This window comes from Cottoperca gobio, chromosome 12, assembly GCF_900634415.1.
Source record: "Cottoperca gobio chromosome 12, fCotGob3.1, whole genome shotgun sequence".
Classification (NCBI taxonomy): Eukaryota; Metazoa; Chordata; class Actinopteri; order Perciformes; family Bovichtidae; genus Cottoperca; species Cottoperca gobio.
This window is the reverse complement of record NC_041366.1, coordinates 1,206,477-1,223,945: the sequence shown is the minus strand read 5'-3', so window position 1 is coordinate 1,223,945 and position 17,469 is coordinate 1,206,477. Positions and strand designations below refer to the sequence as shown.

The 17,469-nt window shown below is 39.5% G+C and overlaps 1 protein-coding gene across 3 annotated transcripts; it reads left to right on the top strand.

Moving 5' to 3' along the window:
* Positions 1-8,947: 8,947 nt before the first annotated feature.
* On the top strand, positions 8,948-17,024 carry LOC115017203 (uncharacterized). Of its 3 annotated transcripts, none has more exons than XM_029445472.1 (3): positions 8,948-8,993; positions 12,289-12,436; positions 14,205-17,024. In XM_029445472.1, exons 1-3 carry the CDS (start codon positions 8,972-8,974, stop codon positions 16,942-16,944), a joined length of 2,910 nt encoding a protein of 969 aa, XP_029301332.1. In that variant the 5' UTR covers positions 8,948-8,971; the 3' UTR covers positions 16,945-17,024. The 3 variants fall into 3 exon arrangements, with proteins under 3 accessions (XP_029301332.1, XP_029301335.1, XP_029301333.1); XM_029445475.1 differs by lacking the exon at positions 8,948-8,993 and adding an exon at positions 10,252-10,311; XM_029445473.1 differs by lacking the exon at positions 8,948-8,993 and adding an exon at positions 11,153-12,173.
* Positions 17,025-17,469: the final 445 nt, after the last annotated feature.

Here is a 17,469-nt window from a genome sequence, read left to right as displayed (position 1 = left end):
GGACTTCAGTACCGTTCCATATTCCATACACATATGATACAGAGCAGCTCAATGACTTTAAGTCTAGGTTGGAAATCAACTTTTTGTGAAAACAGCTACAGTGGCTGGCAGTTTCTATCCAACATGTTTAATGCAAATAAATTGTAGAAACTGTGATTGTATTTTTAATCAATAATTCAATTAATTGGTCATTGATGGTCATTGACTTTCCATGAAAAAACAATCAGTTTATAATAATCCAGTCAAACTAAAGACAGTCCTTTCTTTTTCTTTTTGATATTTAATGAATGATCAATTTCTTGAAAAGATAATGAGTAAATTCGTAGTAATGCTGTCATGTTCCGTCAGATTATTTAATGTTATGTCATGTATGTATGTTATGTTATAGTTTAGCTTATGTTCAGTGTTTAGTGTCTCTCAGGTCACGTTATGTTAAGTTACCGTCACTCTTGTCTAGTGTCGTCTTGCACTTCCTGTTTTGTTTTGAAACTCACCTTTCCCTCTCGTTCCAGGTCACTTAACTTCCTGCCTTTGTGTGTTTTCCCGCTTCTGTGATTGACTGCCCCGCTGATTGTTGTCACCTGTGTCTCCTTACCTCATGTATAAATAGCCCTTTACCCCCCCCCTGCCCCCCTTGTCTTGTTCCAGTTCGTCTTGTAAAACTAGTCAAGTGTATGGTTGTTGTTAACGGATAAACTTTGGATTAAAAGATCTTTTTGTTTGAACGTCAGACACTTTTTGAGTCATGTATTTTGGATCCTGTGTTTTTTCGTGCCGTGGTTCGTGACAAATGCGATGTGACTCTTTTAACATCTCTGTTGTCTTCCAGTTTTGATTTTTCAACAGTGTAGCTCAAGTTTTAAAATCATTCCCTGCTTTCAAGTGTATGACCAAACAGTGCTAACACACATACCTCAGTTTTTATTTTTAATGTAATTTCACAAAATAGTGATATACTATATGTGAATAACCAAATATTTGACCACATACAATATTCCTAACTAGCCTTGTTTGTACATATCAATAACATCTTTATTCCTTGTTTTGTTTATTCCTTGCTATTCTGGAGTTTTTGGGTATTTTGTGATTCATTATTAAAATGTATGTCTTATGAGTACATAACTGGAATCATTTTCAATATTCTATATATAGATTATAGATTTATAGATGTATGTAAAATAAATCTTAGCAAAAAAAGTTTTCTTCAGCTACAGTAAAACAAATCATGTGATTATTTAATTATTATTGATCTCATTGTGTTTCAATGCCGTGAAGACAGATCAGCTTTACTCAAGGCAAACAACATTAAATATACATTCATTGACCAATATGGTCTCAACTTGATTTAGAAAGGCTTTAAAAAACAAGAAAAACTCCAAATGCCAAGACCATTTCACCTGGAAACCAAATGAAAAGCTCTTCAAGGAATACATAAATGTTTAAGATAATCATCAAATTTCAATGCATGTAATTAAAGACAACATTTAACTTGAATGGAAAGTAAAATGGCAATTAAACTAAAAGCCTCGATGGAATGAGTAAATAAAAATATAAATAGATATACAAAAATGCTATAACTATGACCATAACTATAATATTTTCCTCATGGCTTTTATCAAAGCTGCAGTGAAAAGAGTCGGTGACTGTCAGTGAGTTCTCCACAACAGTTTTACAGTTTGCTGGAGATTTTAACGTGTTTGTGTTTGCATGTAATGTTACTTTTAAACTGAGCGAGAGTAGAATCTGAAACATCCTGCTCAGCTCTTGTTTTCCCTTTATGTAAAGTCAGAGGTCTTCATTTTCTGAAACAGAGGAATGAACATAAAATCAGATCAGATCACAGTTTAGATAATCATATCAAACCACATACTCCTGCATTCCATATTTGATTTGCATTTTATGAACCTTTATGCAGTGGTGGAAAACGTGATACTTATCTTGAGTAAGAGTAAAATGTGCATTATAAAACGGACATGTCAAATCAAGCAATCTGATTGGTTCTTAGCCGTGGTATAATGAGCGTATATCACGGGTAGAATTGTAGTTACTTTTCACAACAAGTCAGTGTCCCTCCGCGTCTGAGAAAAAGCTACACCGTTACAGCTGTTAAATTACGTCCGTTAAGAAACAAACTTACAAAGCTTTACCATGGAGGAGTGGATCGATCAGTGCCTATCTCCAGAGAAAAAGCCCCTAAAAGATGACATGCAGAGCTATGTGAAGAGCAGGTAGACCAAATGGTAAAAAAACGAAACGAACAGAACACCGTGAAGCAAACAAAATGGGCAGTTAAGTGCTTTGAAGACTGGTGTCAGGATAAAGCTGTGGTCATAGACTTTCAGATGTCGACAAAACAGCAGCTCAATAACATGTTGAGAGATTTTTATGCAACTGTCAGAAATAATAATCGATCAACGTTGTCTGTCTAATATGTTCGCTAGCTGTTAGTGTTGTTGCATAGCAACCACCTCGCACTATGTTTTGTGCAGAAGGCAACGGAGGGACTATTTTTTTTTTAAATGCGTGCTTCGCGTCGGGCCGAACCACGCCCCTTAACTGTGATATAATGACCATATACCACGGCCTGTCGTGAGCTACTGCTTAAATAAACCATGAAATGTTAAATTCAACTTCAAATTTGAGTTTTTCACTAAACAGAGCTTTGTCTGGATCACAGCTTCTGATTCACTCAGTCCGACTTATATACTGTAGCTGTCAGTGGTATTTACTGTAACAGTAAACTATGACAACATGTTTTAAATGGACTGGTACCTGATGAAAATGTTTAAATGACCAGATATTTAGAAGGTAAACATGTTATACTTGTGTTAACCAAGTATGAGTTATATGCTCTTGTCAGTAATGTACAGTTTACATGTAGCATGTCATAGATGAAATATGGGAACAGACTATACAGCTCTAGTGTTACGACCAGCACCACCATATGCCGCCAATATATCTGGCTGTCTCAAATGTCTGTGCTGTAAATACATACCATGGTATACCATGTACAGTACGTATGAGAGTATGGGTTATACATTTGAACATACTGTTCAGGCTCTTTTTAAAGTTACTGCTTCTGCCCTCACCTCCTCCCTTTGGGCACCAGTTAATAATAAAGAGTTGCCACAGAGATGCAAAGACTTGCTTATATCTATATCCATAAATATATATCTATATATATATATATAGATATATATATATATATATATATATATATATATATATATATATATATATATATATATATATACACAGTATATACCTATATGTATATATCTATAACCCTGTATATACAGTAGGTAGGTGTCATATCAGAATTTCAAACTGTACATTCCAATGTTATTAGAGCTGAATTTGTAAAAACATGTACACAGGGGAATCTGTTTTTAGGTAAAAGCCCATTTCTGGAGAAAAACATATACAAAAAGTTGTAAACAAAAATAATAAAAATAATATTACTAGTAAATCTAAATTATAATAATTAAAGAATATATTATATATCTAAAAATGTTGACCTATTGTCCCATAATTTTGATGCACTTAATATTATAATTATAATTCCTCCTTTCTTTTTCTTCATTGATCACATCATCATTTCCGTCACATTGATGTTGTATTTTTACTATGTTGTTTATCCTGGAGACACGTCATCTATTACAGTATGTCCGTCCTGGGAGAGTGATCCTCCTCAGTCTCTCCCTGAGGTTTAGAACATTTACCCTTTAATTGTTGGTTTCTTTTAGGAGGTTTTCCCTTGTGTGGTGCGAGGGTCAAAGGACAGAGGGTGTCGTATCCTGTACAGTCTGTAAAGCCCACTGAGACAAATGTGTCATTTGTGATATTGGGCTATATAAATATATTTAATTTGATTTGAATAAATACCTTATGTTGGTCCCTTTCATTGAGTTAGCCTCTCTGCAACCTTTCATAACATTTTTTAAATCATAAATAAATCACAAAATCACAGCTGGTCTTCTGGTCAAGCCTCTAGAGCCACCAGATGACCCACCAGGGTTCAGCTCCTTTGTTCACATCCTAGCTAAACTCTAAGCATTACGCTCTTCTTTCTTTCTTTTCACATGGAGTAACATGCAAAATGTGATTTAGCTAAATAGCCGTTATGCAATGACATGTAACATGCAGCTAGAAATGTAACATTGATCCTGTAGCATGTAACATGAATGCCACAATAACATTATGCAGTAAAGACGGGAACAGGAAAAAAACCACCAGCCTCCTAATTTCGAGTCATGGCAACGACATCGATCCTAACCCTCTGACTTCAAACTTTGCCGTTGCACTGGACAAGATGCTGTTATCAACAAATCCACATTATTCACTAGAAGACTGATTATTTTTAGTTGGAACAAAGCAGCACCATAAACGCTGGGATGAGGAAGTGGTGACACACACACTTGAGCACCTGAATTAAAGCATCCAGGACTCTTATCGGAAGGTTTGACAACCATTTCTCTTCAGACTCAGATTCCCTTAGTATAGCCCAATCATCAATCCTAACCCTTTCCCTGTCTTTCTCATCTTATTTTGATCTATTTAATTTGGATGATTATTATATATTTATTCCCCCTAGTTATGTTTGTGTTTGCATAAATGTGGAAGATTCAATAAAAAAAACATTTAAATTATGGCAGCTATGGTCACTTTGAACAATTATGCAAACAGCTGAGCTACATCTGAACCGCTAAAAAAACACAATACTGCAAAAGTATTAATCTAAATTTAGGCTTCATTTTTATTTTGACCTGTTGGTAGTGGTTGGAAAAAAGTAAGAGGATCACCAAAGTCATTCCAATTCATGCTTGAGAGACTACAAAAGTTTGAATCAATCCGACATATTGTATTAAAATCAAATTTATTTTCATTTGAGATTTTATTTGTTTGCTTTATTTGGGGCTTATGGGAGAAATCTCACCAAAATGAGTAATATAAGCAAATATGATTAATATAATCAACACAAGTAAACAAACAAGCAAACATAAAATCACTTGACGTTGTATGAAATGATTCCTTGACTGTGGCTGTTAACAGCAGTCTCCTGGATCTCCACGCCCCTGTCAAAACCAGAACAGTCACATTCTCACGCTCAGCCCCCTGGTACACCTGCAAGCTGCGGAAGATGAAGACAGCGGGGCGTGTCCTCGAGAGGCGCCTCAAGGCTTCAGGACTCACTGTTCACAGACAGGCATACCGAGACCACCAAAAGGCCTACGCAAAGTCCCTCAGAGACACAAGGTCACTTTTCTACTCCAACATCATCAACAATAGCCCTGGCAACTCCAAGCAACTTTTTTCCACAGTAAATCATCTCCTCAAACCTCAAACTCCCTTACACCAAGACACCACAGAGGAGCAGTATGACAATTTCATCGCATTTTTCAGAAAAAAAGTAGATACCATCCGCTCTCTCCTCTCCAACTCCACTGCTCTGCCAGTCCCGACTGTCAACCCCCAGCCCGGACCTACCCAGCCTCTTTGCCGCTTCACTGACATCTCGCAGCAAGAGGTTGAGGCCATCATCAAAAAGATGAAACCCTCCACCTGTGCCCTGGACCCCTTTCCCACAGCCCTGGTCAAATCTAACATTTGTGCCATAAGTCCCCTCATCACTACAGTGATAAACCACTCCCTCCAGTGTCACCTACTGAGCATGTCACTTGGGAGTGTCAAAATCACAAACACACTGTCACCTGTGGTGTCCCTCAAGGATCTGTCCTGGGCCCCACTCTTTTCACCATCTACATGTCCCCCCTTGGTCGTGTCATCAACCGGCATGGAATATCGTTCCATTGCTATGCTGATGACACACAACTCTACATCAGAACTAACCCAACCCCCTCTGCACCTCTGCCATCATCCACATTAACCACCTGCCTGGAGGAGATAGAGGCATGGATGAAGCACAATTTCCTTCAATTAAACAGCACTAAAACCGAAGCCCTTCTAGTTGGCACCCCACATCAGGTCCAGTCCTCCTCCATAACATTCCACTCTCACCAACAGTCACCAATCTGGGTGTTAAAATGGATCCTCACCTGACCTTTTAGGCCCACATCAGACAAACATGCAAGAACTCCTTCTACCACCTCAAAAATATTGCCAAACTCCACCCCACACTCTCTCTGTCAGATGCTGAAAAGCTTGTCCATGCATTTGTCTCCTCCAGACTTGACTACTGCAACGCACTTCTCATCAGGATTCCTAACAAAAACATCCAGAAGCTGCAATACATCCAGAACAGCGCTGCTAGGATCCTGATGAGAGTGCGAAAGTACGAACACATCACACCCATCCTCAAATCACTGCACTGGCTCCCGGTCTCACTCAGGATTGATTATAAAATCTCCCTTTACACCCATCAGTGCATTCACGGAAATGCTCCATCCTACCTCAGAGAACTGCTCACCCCACAAACCTTCACAAGAAACCTCCATTCTGTAAAGGCTAACCACCTCCTTCCCCCCAGGACCAAGCTCAAAACCATGGATGATCGCGCCTTCTGCTCTGCCGTTCCCAGACTGTGGAATGCTCTCCCTGAACATCTGAGGACGCCACAGACTGTGGATGCTTTTAAAACAGGCCTAAAAACGCATTTTTTTAACAGAGCGTTTTGCTAGACTTTAAGCATTTTAAAGTGTTGTCTTGTCTGTCTACCAAATGTTTTTTGTTTTGTTTTTTTTAATGTATATCTTTCTCATCGAGGGTCACACCTTAAACCAGACAATCCAAGCAGTGAGGGAAAGTCAAGGGTAAGAGGTCACAGCACCATGACAGGAGGTGCTGAGGAAATGTGTTTTGTGCAGTAAACTCACTATCCACGTCCAGGGGTATCTGTAGGAGGTGAGCTAGTTAACGTTAGCTGTTAGCTGCCGGTGAACTGAGGTTCCATAGTTTCGTTAAGGTGCGTTCATGCTCTATTCAGTAAAAATGACTATTGAGCTATGGTAAATTATAATGTCATCATGATGTGTTCAATCGTAATCTTGTAAAATGTACAGTTGTTCGAAGGAGATGTTTTCGCAGCAATATTTGATATTTGAGATGGAATTATGACCTGTTTCACTTCCTAACATTCCTAACACACAATTTAGTATCCAGAATCGTGGAATTTCACTGGTGAACTACTGAATTATTGTCTCAGTCAACACAGGAGACATTGCTGATCTCTCCGTGTCCAAACAACACCCGAGCACATTCACTTATAAACACATTTTTTAATGGTAATAAAATAAGACTTGTGGTTGAATCAAATCGATGTTTGCAGTATTCTGACAGAAGAGAAATGAGGTCATTGGATGGCTGACATTCCCATTATGCCATTCTACACTGCGCACTTCACATTTACAGCTGAAGGACTGAGCCTTGGTGTGAGCTGGATAGGCATGTTAAAACTTAAACCTATAATAACACATGACAGTGCTGATCAAGACCACAGCAGAGAGCCAAACGATCTATGACTTTGATGACTGAGTTCATTTAAACCTGTATTAATCAATATTTTAGACTTGTGAGCAGTGAAGCCTCAGAATAAAGATATCTGTCAGTGCTTCTGTCAAACACTTTTGTTCAGAGTGAGATATCTCAAATGGTACTGACTGGATTTCCACAGAATTTGCTATGGATATTATTGCTCCCTGGTGGATGAAGTCTTTTTCTCAAGCACCATCATCAGGAGAAATGCATTATTGACTATATTTTTGCTTTCAAGTTCCATTATTACAGTATTTAAATGCATCCACTTTAAAGCCCAATTAATTAATGTTTTTTATATTATCAATTAATCAAATTTTGATCATTCAAATCATTCTGAATCCACACATTTCCTTCATTTCTACACTAACTAACCTGTTGGAATAATTGAAGAAACAGCCCCATTCTGTTAAAAACAATTCTGTCCGTATCACAGTGTTTCGGTAAAACAGAGCTCCCGCCAGCCCATAAGTAACAGTTCAGGCAGAGAATGGTACTGCAGCAAAGGAGACAGCGAGAGGCTTTCAAATCAAAATGATAATACGTACATTCAGATGAAGTTCTGTGAGAAGTTGATAAAGGAAAATATGCTAAAATCATGAAGACTATAGAAAGCGCTGTGCTGTGTCGAAGTGGTGTTAGTGAAAAGAATGCCACTCTCAACGGACTGCTTTTCCCTTCTGTCCATTTCAGAAGGAAAGATGTGAATACCTGGATTGAAATTAAATAATACAGGAATTACAGGACATGTTTGGACAGATTCAGAAAGAGATCGGTACATTTGGTTGATAATTAGAACAGCATTGTTATTTCCTTATTATTTGTGAACTGTGCCACTGCCGCAGGGACGTGCGGCCGGGGAGGCTCATGAAAAGTAAAATAACAAATAACAATAAATATAAATGTATATTTGTCCACTGGTCTATGCTATAAATTCATTTTCTGTATGACTCCAATATTTCTTTTAATCATTTTTATAGTCACAATCGCTGAATCTGTGTATTCTCTGTTCAGATACAGGAGAGATGCGAGCGGAGGCAGCGACAAGTTGAGCCTCACCTCGGATTGTTCAATCCCTCGCAAACTAGGTTAAACGCATGCATTTGCTATCTTAATGTATGTCGCCATTATAATGTTTACAGACACTTTTATTATGCGTCCTGACTTTCCATAGTCCAGTATGTAATGTATGTGTGTAACATATTTAGTCTTGCTGATGTGACATAAACCACAGTGAGAAGACACCAGGTGAGGCAGACAGTTCTTTGCCGCACTGAAGAGGGCGCACGTGAGCCCACCGGTTCGTGTAGTTGCTGTTCTACTAGAGATGGTAGCGCCAACAAGCTACTGCTAGCTAACATCAAAGTCAGGTGCTACTGCTAGCTAACATCAGAGTCAGGTGCTACTGCTAGCTAACATCAGAGTCAGGTGCACTGTAGCACTGTTTACTTTAGTTTGTTTCTCCGACTGACGGACAAAAATGGAAGATTTTACAAGTAAAGGTAAGACCACAATTTTATTGAAAATGGGATCTGACTAAGAGAAAACAATCCAATATTTAAATTAAAGACTAAATTTTGACCTTAAATAAAATATTATTTTGTTAATAGTGCAGTCTGTATTAAAATTAATCAAAGCATCAGACTAAAAGCGCTATGGAAGGTCCAGAGCAAATACCTCTCTGAACCGCTATAAATGTAACCTTCTTTTTTGGCCAAATATGTAATTTACCTGTGTGTGTATAAATAATGCTGATATGAGATATGAAAGATAACCCGTAGTCAATGTTCATGCTGCCAAGAAAATGGTGAATAAGCTACTCAATTGGGTTCATGTATTTGTAAATCTGACTCTGAAAGAATCAGTGCCTCCCCAGCCATGAACCTCACCGCACATCATCGCCACTGCCGTGGGGAGAGATAAAGAGGCTTGGCTGCTGCCACAAGAGCCGCAGACTGAGATTACACTGAGCAGCATGGGAATAAATGACAATATATAATAGATATATGCTGCGCTGTTTTTGGGTTTTGATGCACATCTATAGTTCAGGTGCAAACCAATGTCTGCCAGGTAGGCTGGGTTTTTACAGTTTTCTACAGAACCGCTGATCCAAATAACTTCACTGCACTCCCTCAGGTCCTCAGCAACACACGTGCCAAACATGTAGATTGGTCGAAGGGCATTGGTCATTACAGTATGATGTCATTTTATAAATCATTATCTACAGTTCTGTTTCAAACTTCACTTATGCTACAGGCCTACAGTGAAACCCCTTGTAAATAAGCCATGTTGCAAAACCTTCAACCTTGTGTGGAAGTAAGCAGCTGTCTGCTAACATTTTAGCCAGAACAACTTTATAAGGTTAGTTTTGTGTTTTCAACTTGTTTAGTGGTAAAAGAAAATCCGTTAAAACATTACACCAACACCTCTTGCTCGTCGCTGATGCTGTGTCAACGTTAACAAGCTAGCGAGTAGCTTGTTCATCATACCTGTCAACACTCCCATTTTTCCAGGGATTATCCCGTATTTTTATTTCCATCCCGTGTTCCTCCTGTTTAAACATTTTCCCGTAATTTTCCCGTATTTTTAACCTTTAAAAAAAAAAGGCCTAATTAAAAATAGTGTAAAGTGGCCTCCAGTAAAGCAGGTGGCAGTATTATGTTTAACATTAGCTGAAAAACGTTATCCGCCAGTAAACACACAGAAGAAGAAAACAGGAACAATAACACAGAAGAAGACGAACATATATGGATGAGAGTCACAGTGAACGGGAGATAGATGGAGACGCAGTTGTACCTGCCAAACAAGTTAAAACTTTATGTAAGTACCTGGTCAAATGGGAGGAGACCTTCCCTTATTTAATATAAAGCAGAGTCGGGCAAACTCGTGCTTTTTGTAAAGTGTGCCATACAGATGTTAGCATCGCACACGGCGGAATAAGCGATGTTCGCCAACAAGAAAAACCGTCCAAGCACAAGCACAAGCACAAGCACGCCAAGAGTCACAAAAACATACACTGTCAATGACTTCATTTGTGACAAGAACTGTTTCGGAGGCAAACCACGTGACCAAAGCTAAGGGAAAGATGTCGATGCTTTGCGCTAAAAATAATGTAGCCCTCAGCTTCTGCGTTGATTTCAGACATGTTTCCCGACTCTGCCATAGCAAGGAAGTCCTCGTCGGGGAAAACAAAAGCCACTCAACTCATCCATCATCAAATAAATTGATGATAATAACAAAAAAATAAAATACATACTTTACATAAACATGTATTTCCTGAATGTATATACCCGTCCCTTATGTGTTTACATTTACATTATATGGGTAGAGGCTGGGGGGCTGAGAGCTGTTAAAATATGGGCGGAGTCCGCCAAAATAATTCCCTTATTTTGAAATTCCAATGTTGACAGGTATGTTTTTCGTTAACGTTCGTATTTTTAGACTTAAACGCTGCTTTCGATACGGTCCATTATGACATCCTTGTTAACAGATTACAGAAGTGTGTTTGTCTCTCTGGCTCAGTTTTAGTTAAGGATTTATCTGTCTGGTAGAGATTATTTTGTCTCCCATGGTGACCACTGCTCAGCTAACACAAGTATAACATGTGGGGTTCAGTCTCTTTGTGCTGCCAATGGGAAATATCAGTTCATCAGAGAACATGGGATTGTAACAAGTAACTGTACATCTCCTTATTACCAAATCAGCCAATAACATTCTAACATTAAAATAAAATAAAAGTATTTTACATATGCTGCACGATTGTGGACCTGGGAGCACCTTTGAAAAAAAACATTGTAAAAACGAAACATATTTTTTTATTCCAACTTCATCCTTTAATAAAATAAAGCCCAATAAAATAGTAAATCGCACTTTTTCAGTGTTTTTTAGAGAGCTAGATTGAGGCAAGATTAGTGTGCCTGGCAAACAAGTTTAAGAAGAGTCATAAACTTGTTAAATTCATTGATCATATCAACTTGTGGATGTCACATAATTTCTTGCAATTGAACAAAGTCAAGACGGAGGTTCTAATTATCGGAGCAAAGATCCAGAGAGAGATGCTGTGCACTAACTTAAAATACATGTCACCAAATGCCAAGCCCCTAGTAAAACGATTTGGCATGCTTCTAGACCCAGAGTTTTATTACTTTAAAATATTGCTGAAGTACAACCGTTTCTTCCCCAGGCAGATACTAATAGACTTATGCACACCTTCCGTACTAGCAGGCTTGAATACTGCAATGCTCTACTTTCTGGTATTCCTAAAAAAACCTATAAATAAGCAACAGGTCGTGTCGAATGCAGCAGCATGTGTACTAACCAAGACCATAAAGACCATAAAGAGCACACATCTCACCTGGATTTCCATTGTATTGTTAAGCACCTTGTATTGCATGAAAGTTGCGATATGAATAAATAAAGTTTAGGGTCATTTTAATGTTATAGGTACCAAACCTGCATCACAGATTTGCAGGAATGTTTCAGGCATGTGTTTGTAGAGAAGGCTGCCTCTCTCTATATGTGTGTGCGTGTGTGTATGCGTGTGTATGTTGGAGGGCGTTATATTTTTAGGACAGCCCCTAAAACATCCAACAGGACATTAATGGCTCTTGCAGTGACAGTACATAGGGGCAGAGCTGCCTGCAGACTACCACACAGATGACACAGAGCATCACAACCATAAGGTACATCACCTCCACCTATGCAGGGTTCAGGATATTACAAATGTTATCGGCATCTGAAAAAGAGACAAAAAATAATATTTCTAAGGTTTCTTCATCTTTTTCTCTGTGTGTGCAGGAAGTTTGAAGATGTCTAATGAGAAGCACCCCGATGTAGTCGGCTGCGAAGCCTCCATCATGAAGAACGTCTGGGAGATCAGAGAGAGAGAACATGAACAGAAGATACAGCTGGAGGAGAGCCGAATAGAGAATAGCGCTTTGCCCACGTAAGGACCAAACTTTACCTGTCTGTGTGTGCATTGGCTACCTGCAAGTCTTTAAAAAGTATTTAAAAATAACTGCCTGGTCTTTATGAAATCTTAATTTGCATTTAATTCTACTATTCATATTTATATTGTGATTCAGAATTATTAACTGTATTCAGCAGCAGAATAAGATTTCTTCTTCAGTTTGAACATGATACTGACCTTTATACTTACCTAGATAAACCCAAGTGTCACACTATCCTGCAGAGAAAAATACAAAGCAATGATGAAACTAATATTCACACTCCTAAATGCACAGAGCTGAATTAACTTACAGTTGAATCAACAGATGGACATTATAACCTTCATAAAGCAGTATTAAACTGCATTAGTTTAAGCTTGGCGTTCTTAATAAACTGGCAACTTAGTGTATGTAGATATGTACAAAGTTAGGTAAGCAGGACAGGTAGGATAAGTAGTGTAGGGTAGAAGTATACTTATTAACGAAGCAAAACTGAGGTTGGCAACAGACTTCCAAGTCCAAAAAGGCAAGCAGGCAAAAATTCAAAAAGGCAGGCAAGGATCAAAAACAAGACAGACAGGGTCACAGAAGAAGCCTGGAATGCTACAGCTGGTAATGCATATATATTCTGGGGAGTTGGTGAAGGAATTTGGACACTAGAGAATACTGCTGGACAGGAAGGGAAGGGCAGGTTCTGAAATTACAGGCGAGATTAATGACTGACAACTGTTTTTGTTTCCTCATGCCCAAAATGTGATTTAATCGTCATACATGAATAGAAGTATTTCTGAGATCCCTTTATTCTGCTAACAAATAAATTTGTTACATTCAAAGAGGTGAAAAATTAAGGTGTCTTGCCAAGGAAATTTGATCCGCATACTTAAAGGTGAGCAGTTGCCCACCATGTGCTCAAATGGATTATATGTTATGACCTTTTGGACAGTTTTGGTAGTTGAACAGATTTACTTGGATTAGTAATGAAGATCTGGACAAAAGTGAAACAACTAGTGTTTTTACAGTCGACACTGAACACTGACGGAGGAGGGTGGAGTTACTGTTCATAAAACAGCAAATAAAAAGTGTTGCCATGATGGTCTGTGCATAAATGTCAATCTTTAATCTGTACAATATAAGACATTATATATATTAATATAATTACATTATTTTAAACCCAACAGTTACAGTAGTATATGTATATGTATGTTTGTATACATACACACACCTATGCACAAATTTTCCTCCCCCAATACACAATAATTAACAAATTTGTTTACAAAAATGTGATTGTTGAAAACTGGTTCTCTGAAATGTCAACTTCTAAATCTAAAAATGTATCAGTCACTAATCATGGCAGCAGTTTATACTTTTACGCACATAGGTTTAAACTTTAAACCTTAAATTTTCACATCAGCTTGAGTAAAATATCTGTGAAGTATCATTGCATCTGCATAAATAGGAGTAATGTATTATCCACAACAGTCCCAGTTACATGTGCATACAGTACATATTAACTGTATGGTACTATTAAAGTGCTGTAAAACAGAATCTTTACTGTAGTATCAGTGCATCACTCGGTAACATTACCTCACCCTGCAAAGAGTGTCGTCATAGGCCTAAATATAAACAGTACAGTCATAAATTATGCGGTCACCATACAGTTTCCAAGAAGTGTCCATTTCATTATGTCGTAAACAGATGTTGGTGTTGTATGTACCTTTTTCTTTCTGCAGCTATTTTTACCTTTTTACTTCTTTCTTTCCCCCACAGTATTAATGAGGACTGGGCAAATCGTTTGGCTGCAAGACTGGGAAACTACAAAAGAGTGGTGAGGAAAACTAAACCTGCTGAGAATCAGACGGACAACAACAATGTCTGGAAGACCAAGCTACCACAGGTTCCGCCTACTCTTCCTCGTGGTGCAGGTTCAGGTCCAATAGGCAGACCAGGAGGCCAAAGCAGAGGCTTCTCCACTCCAGCCCCCAACTACAAGGACAAAAAGGGGCAGGACAAGAATTCAAAAAGGCTACAATTACTAATTTATATCAAGCAGAATCAACCTTCTGCTATGGTTTGGGGGAAGTCATGGAAGTACAGCAAATCCTTGCCATTACCAGTGGAAGACGCTAGATCAAACTGGGGCGAGTGCTGGATGTTTGCTACCAAGCAGCCTTACTCTGAAGCAGGCAAGCCTTGGCTAAATGGACCCAACTTGATGGATCCTCGCCGCCTTCATCTCTGGAGGAAACCTGACTACAGGGTGGTGGAATCACAAGAGCTAGACTTGTGTCTTCCCATTGAGGAGTGGCAGATGTCCTGGAGAAAGTCCGACAAAAATAATAAGAAGGATGCAGCATCTTCTGTAAGTGGAGAAAATGTTGCCAAATCTGGATTCTTCACCTTGCTGGTGAATACTCAGCACCACAATGAAGCCTTGTGCTCATCAGAGTGGAGCGACTCATGGAGATCCACCAAGCCAGCAAGTCAGCAGGATAATCTTACTGTTACAAATGATGGTCTAATTAATGAGTCTATTGCTAAAAAGCAGGATAATGATAGAGAGATGAGCTCCAAGTGGGAAGAATGTTGGAGGCTTGTCAACCACCATGGCTGTAAATCCAAATTGCCTCAAATAAAAATATCTCACAACCCAGAGTGGGCCAATTCATGGAGAACAGTCATGGTAAACTTCAACAACCACAATAATTCTGATCCCTCTCTTACTAATAGCAGCCAGCAGAGAGAGTCACAGCTCCACAAAGTCATGCTTGTGTCTCCTCAGCAGAAAAACAGAGATCGATACTTGCAGCTCTGCAATGAATTTAAGGCTCTGTCTGAATGGAGCAAGTCTTGGCAGGTGACTAAAAACAACTCGAAACCCTGCGAAGAAATAGAGAAAGTCCTGAAGGACTCAACACCAAGAATGAAGACTTCTTTGGAGGCTCAGAAGGTAGAAAACAACCCAGAACGGCCTTATTCAACATCAGAGAAGGCAGACTCATGCTATGAGAAACTGAAATGTAACGTGATCTATTGCCCAAAAAGAGAATTTGCCCAATCTAAGCAGATTCAACTGAAACAACTGGAAAATGTCTCTTCTGCCTCAGAATGGAGGGACTCGTGGAAGACACTGAAACACAGAATGAGAATGGAGAGAAGAAGAATGAGGCCTGAGCCTTCAAGGCCTTTCAGGGCATCGTTGGAAGGAGGAGACATGACGCCCACTGCCCCAGAGTGGAGTGACTCGTGGAAATTCTCCTGTCAAACCCTACGTCAGGAGCCTGAATCTTGGCAGCAGGGTTGGTCCACAACACCCCAAATCCGAGTAGATCGTGTGAGGGACCAGAACCACTTTGCGCCTGTAGAACTCCCTAAGAATGGGCCAACCACAGAGCGCAGTTGGGAAGAATCATGGAGGTTCTCAAGGCACCAGCGCCAATCAGAACCTAGGCAGGGTAGAGCACAAACAAGCCAAGAAAGGTCAAGTGTGGCTTCCCACCATCCTGTCAGTTCACAGGCACAGAGTAGGTATGCTGGGTCTGCTTCTGATTGGCAGGCAGCCTGGATGGTCTCAGAAACTGAATTCTACCATGACAGACCCTCCTTAATCCAGTGGAGGGAAGCCTGGAGGTGGTCCATCTTTCACACAGATCACTGGACAGAGCAAGTGCTTCGAGAGAACGAAATTGATGTTTTAATGGAGATCCAACCCCAGAGAGAAAATATTTCCTTGCAGAGAGCCAATGCTAAAATGAGCCGGTCTTTTGACAACCAGATGTTCAGGGAAAGATATCCTGAGAAACAGTGGGATGCTTCATGGAGAGCTGGGTCACTGCTGATCCATCAACCAAGTCATTATGGATCTTCAGGGAGCATGAGCAGCACTATTCAGCAGCAACACACCACTGAAAATGGGCATGGATCTAAGTGGGGAAGGTCGTTTAGGCTCGCCAACCCCATGCCCAACATGGAGCAACCCTGGGTAGAGTCCTCTCCTAACCCATGTCAATATACAGTAATGTGGTCAAGGGGAAAGAACATACAAAACACCTTCAACACCATTTTAAGCAACATCCCTGCAACCTTCAGGCTATGGGGAAACTCCCATCAGTTCCTGCAGGGGGCCAGTGCACAGATCAAAGACAAAACTATGTCTAAGGAACCCGTTGACCCAAGGGTGATCATAACAAACAAGACTAAAACAAGGAAGCATTTATACTCTAAAATTGAGAAGGAGCAACAATCAGATAGGAAGTGGGCAGGATGCCACCTCTTGGGTAAAACTCAACCACGTCCCAAGAGAGGTCCTGCTTCTGTGAAGAGCCTTAAGATGGAGGACAAAACCACAGATAAGTTCTTTGAGGAGTGGGCAGAATCTTGGAGGTCCTCTGTCCGGCCTTGTAGTCTGAAAAAGCAGATGCCGGTCAAGTCGCTCTCAGGTTGGATGAATGAGTCATGGAAATTCCTCATTCCACCATACCAGCCGAAGAATGGCCCCAAGGCCAAATAGAAGGCATGGCTCAGTCAACTTTGAGCTTAGTCAAAACTGGCCACATATAAACCATGTGATAAATAAATTAAACAGAATGGTTTACCACTTGTAGACTTTGTCTGTTTTCACTCGTTCAGAATTGGTTTGTGATGGGGAAGTATCCAATGTTGACAAAAATAGTATTGCAATTATAAGCCAACATCGGATTCGGAAAACCTTTAAGAAAACAACAAAAAAAAGTTGGTACATTACTAAATGTTTTGAATTATGGAAATAATATAAATGTTGTCTTGTATTTATCATATATCAAATCATTCACTTTTTTGTTAGCTTCCATTGACATATTTAAAATAATTTTAAAACATCCGACATCTTGATGCTAATGTTCATTTCGAAGCAGTGGCACTTAACTCACATCATACATACACAATGATTAATAATTTTACATTACATTACAGGTCATTTAGCAGACGCTCTCATCCAGAGCGACTTACAGTGAACTAACTACAGGGACAGTCTCCCTGGAGCAACTCAGGGTTAAGT

Excerpts from the sequence above, each read along its gene's own strand:
- LOC115017203 (XM_029445472.1), top strand. The coding sequence starts at position 8,972 with ATGGAAGATTTTACAAGTAAAG. Across the intron at positions 8,994-12,288 it reads GGAAGATTTTACAAGTAAAG|GAAGTTTGAAGATGTCTAAT; the intron begins GTAAGACCACAA and ends CTGTGTGTGCAG. Across the intron at positions 12,437-14,204 it reads GAGAATAGCGCTTTGCCCAC|TATTAATGAGGACTGGGCAA; the intron begins GTAAGGACCAAA and ends TTTCCCCCACAG.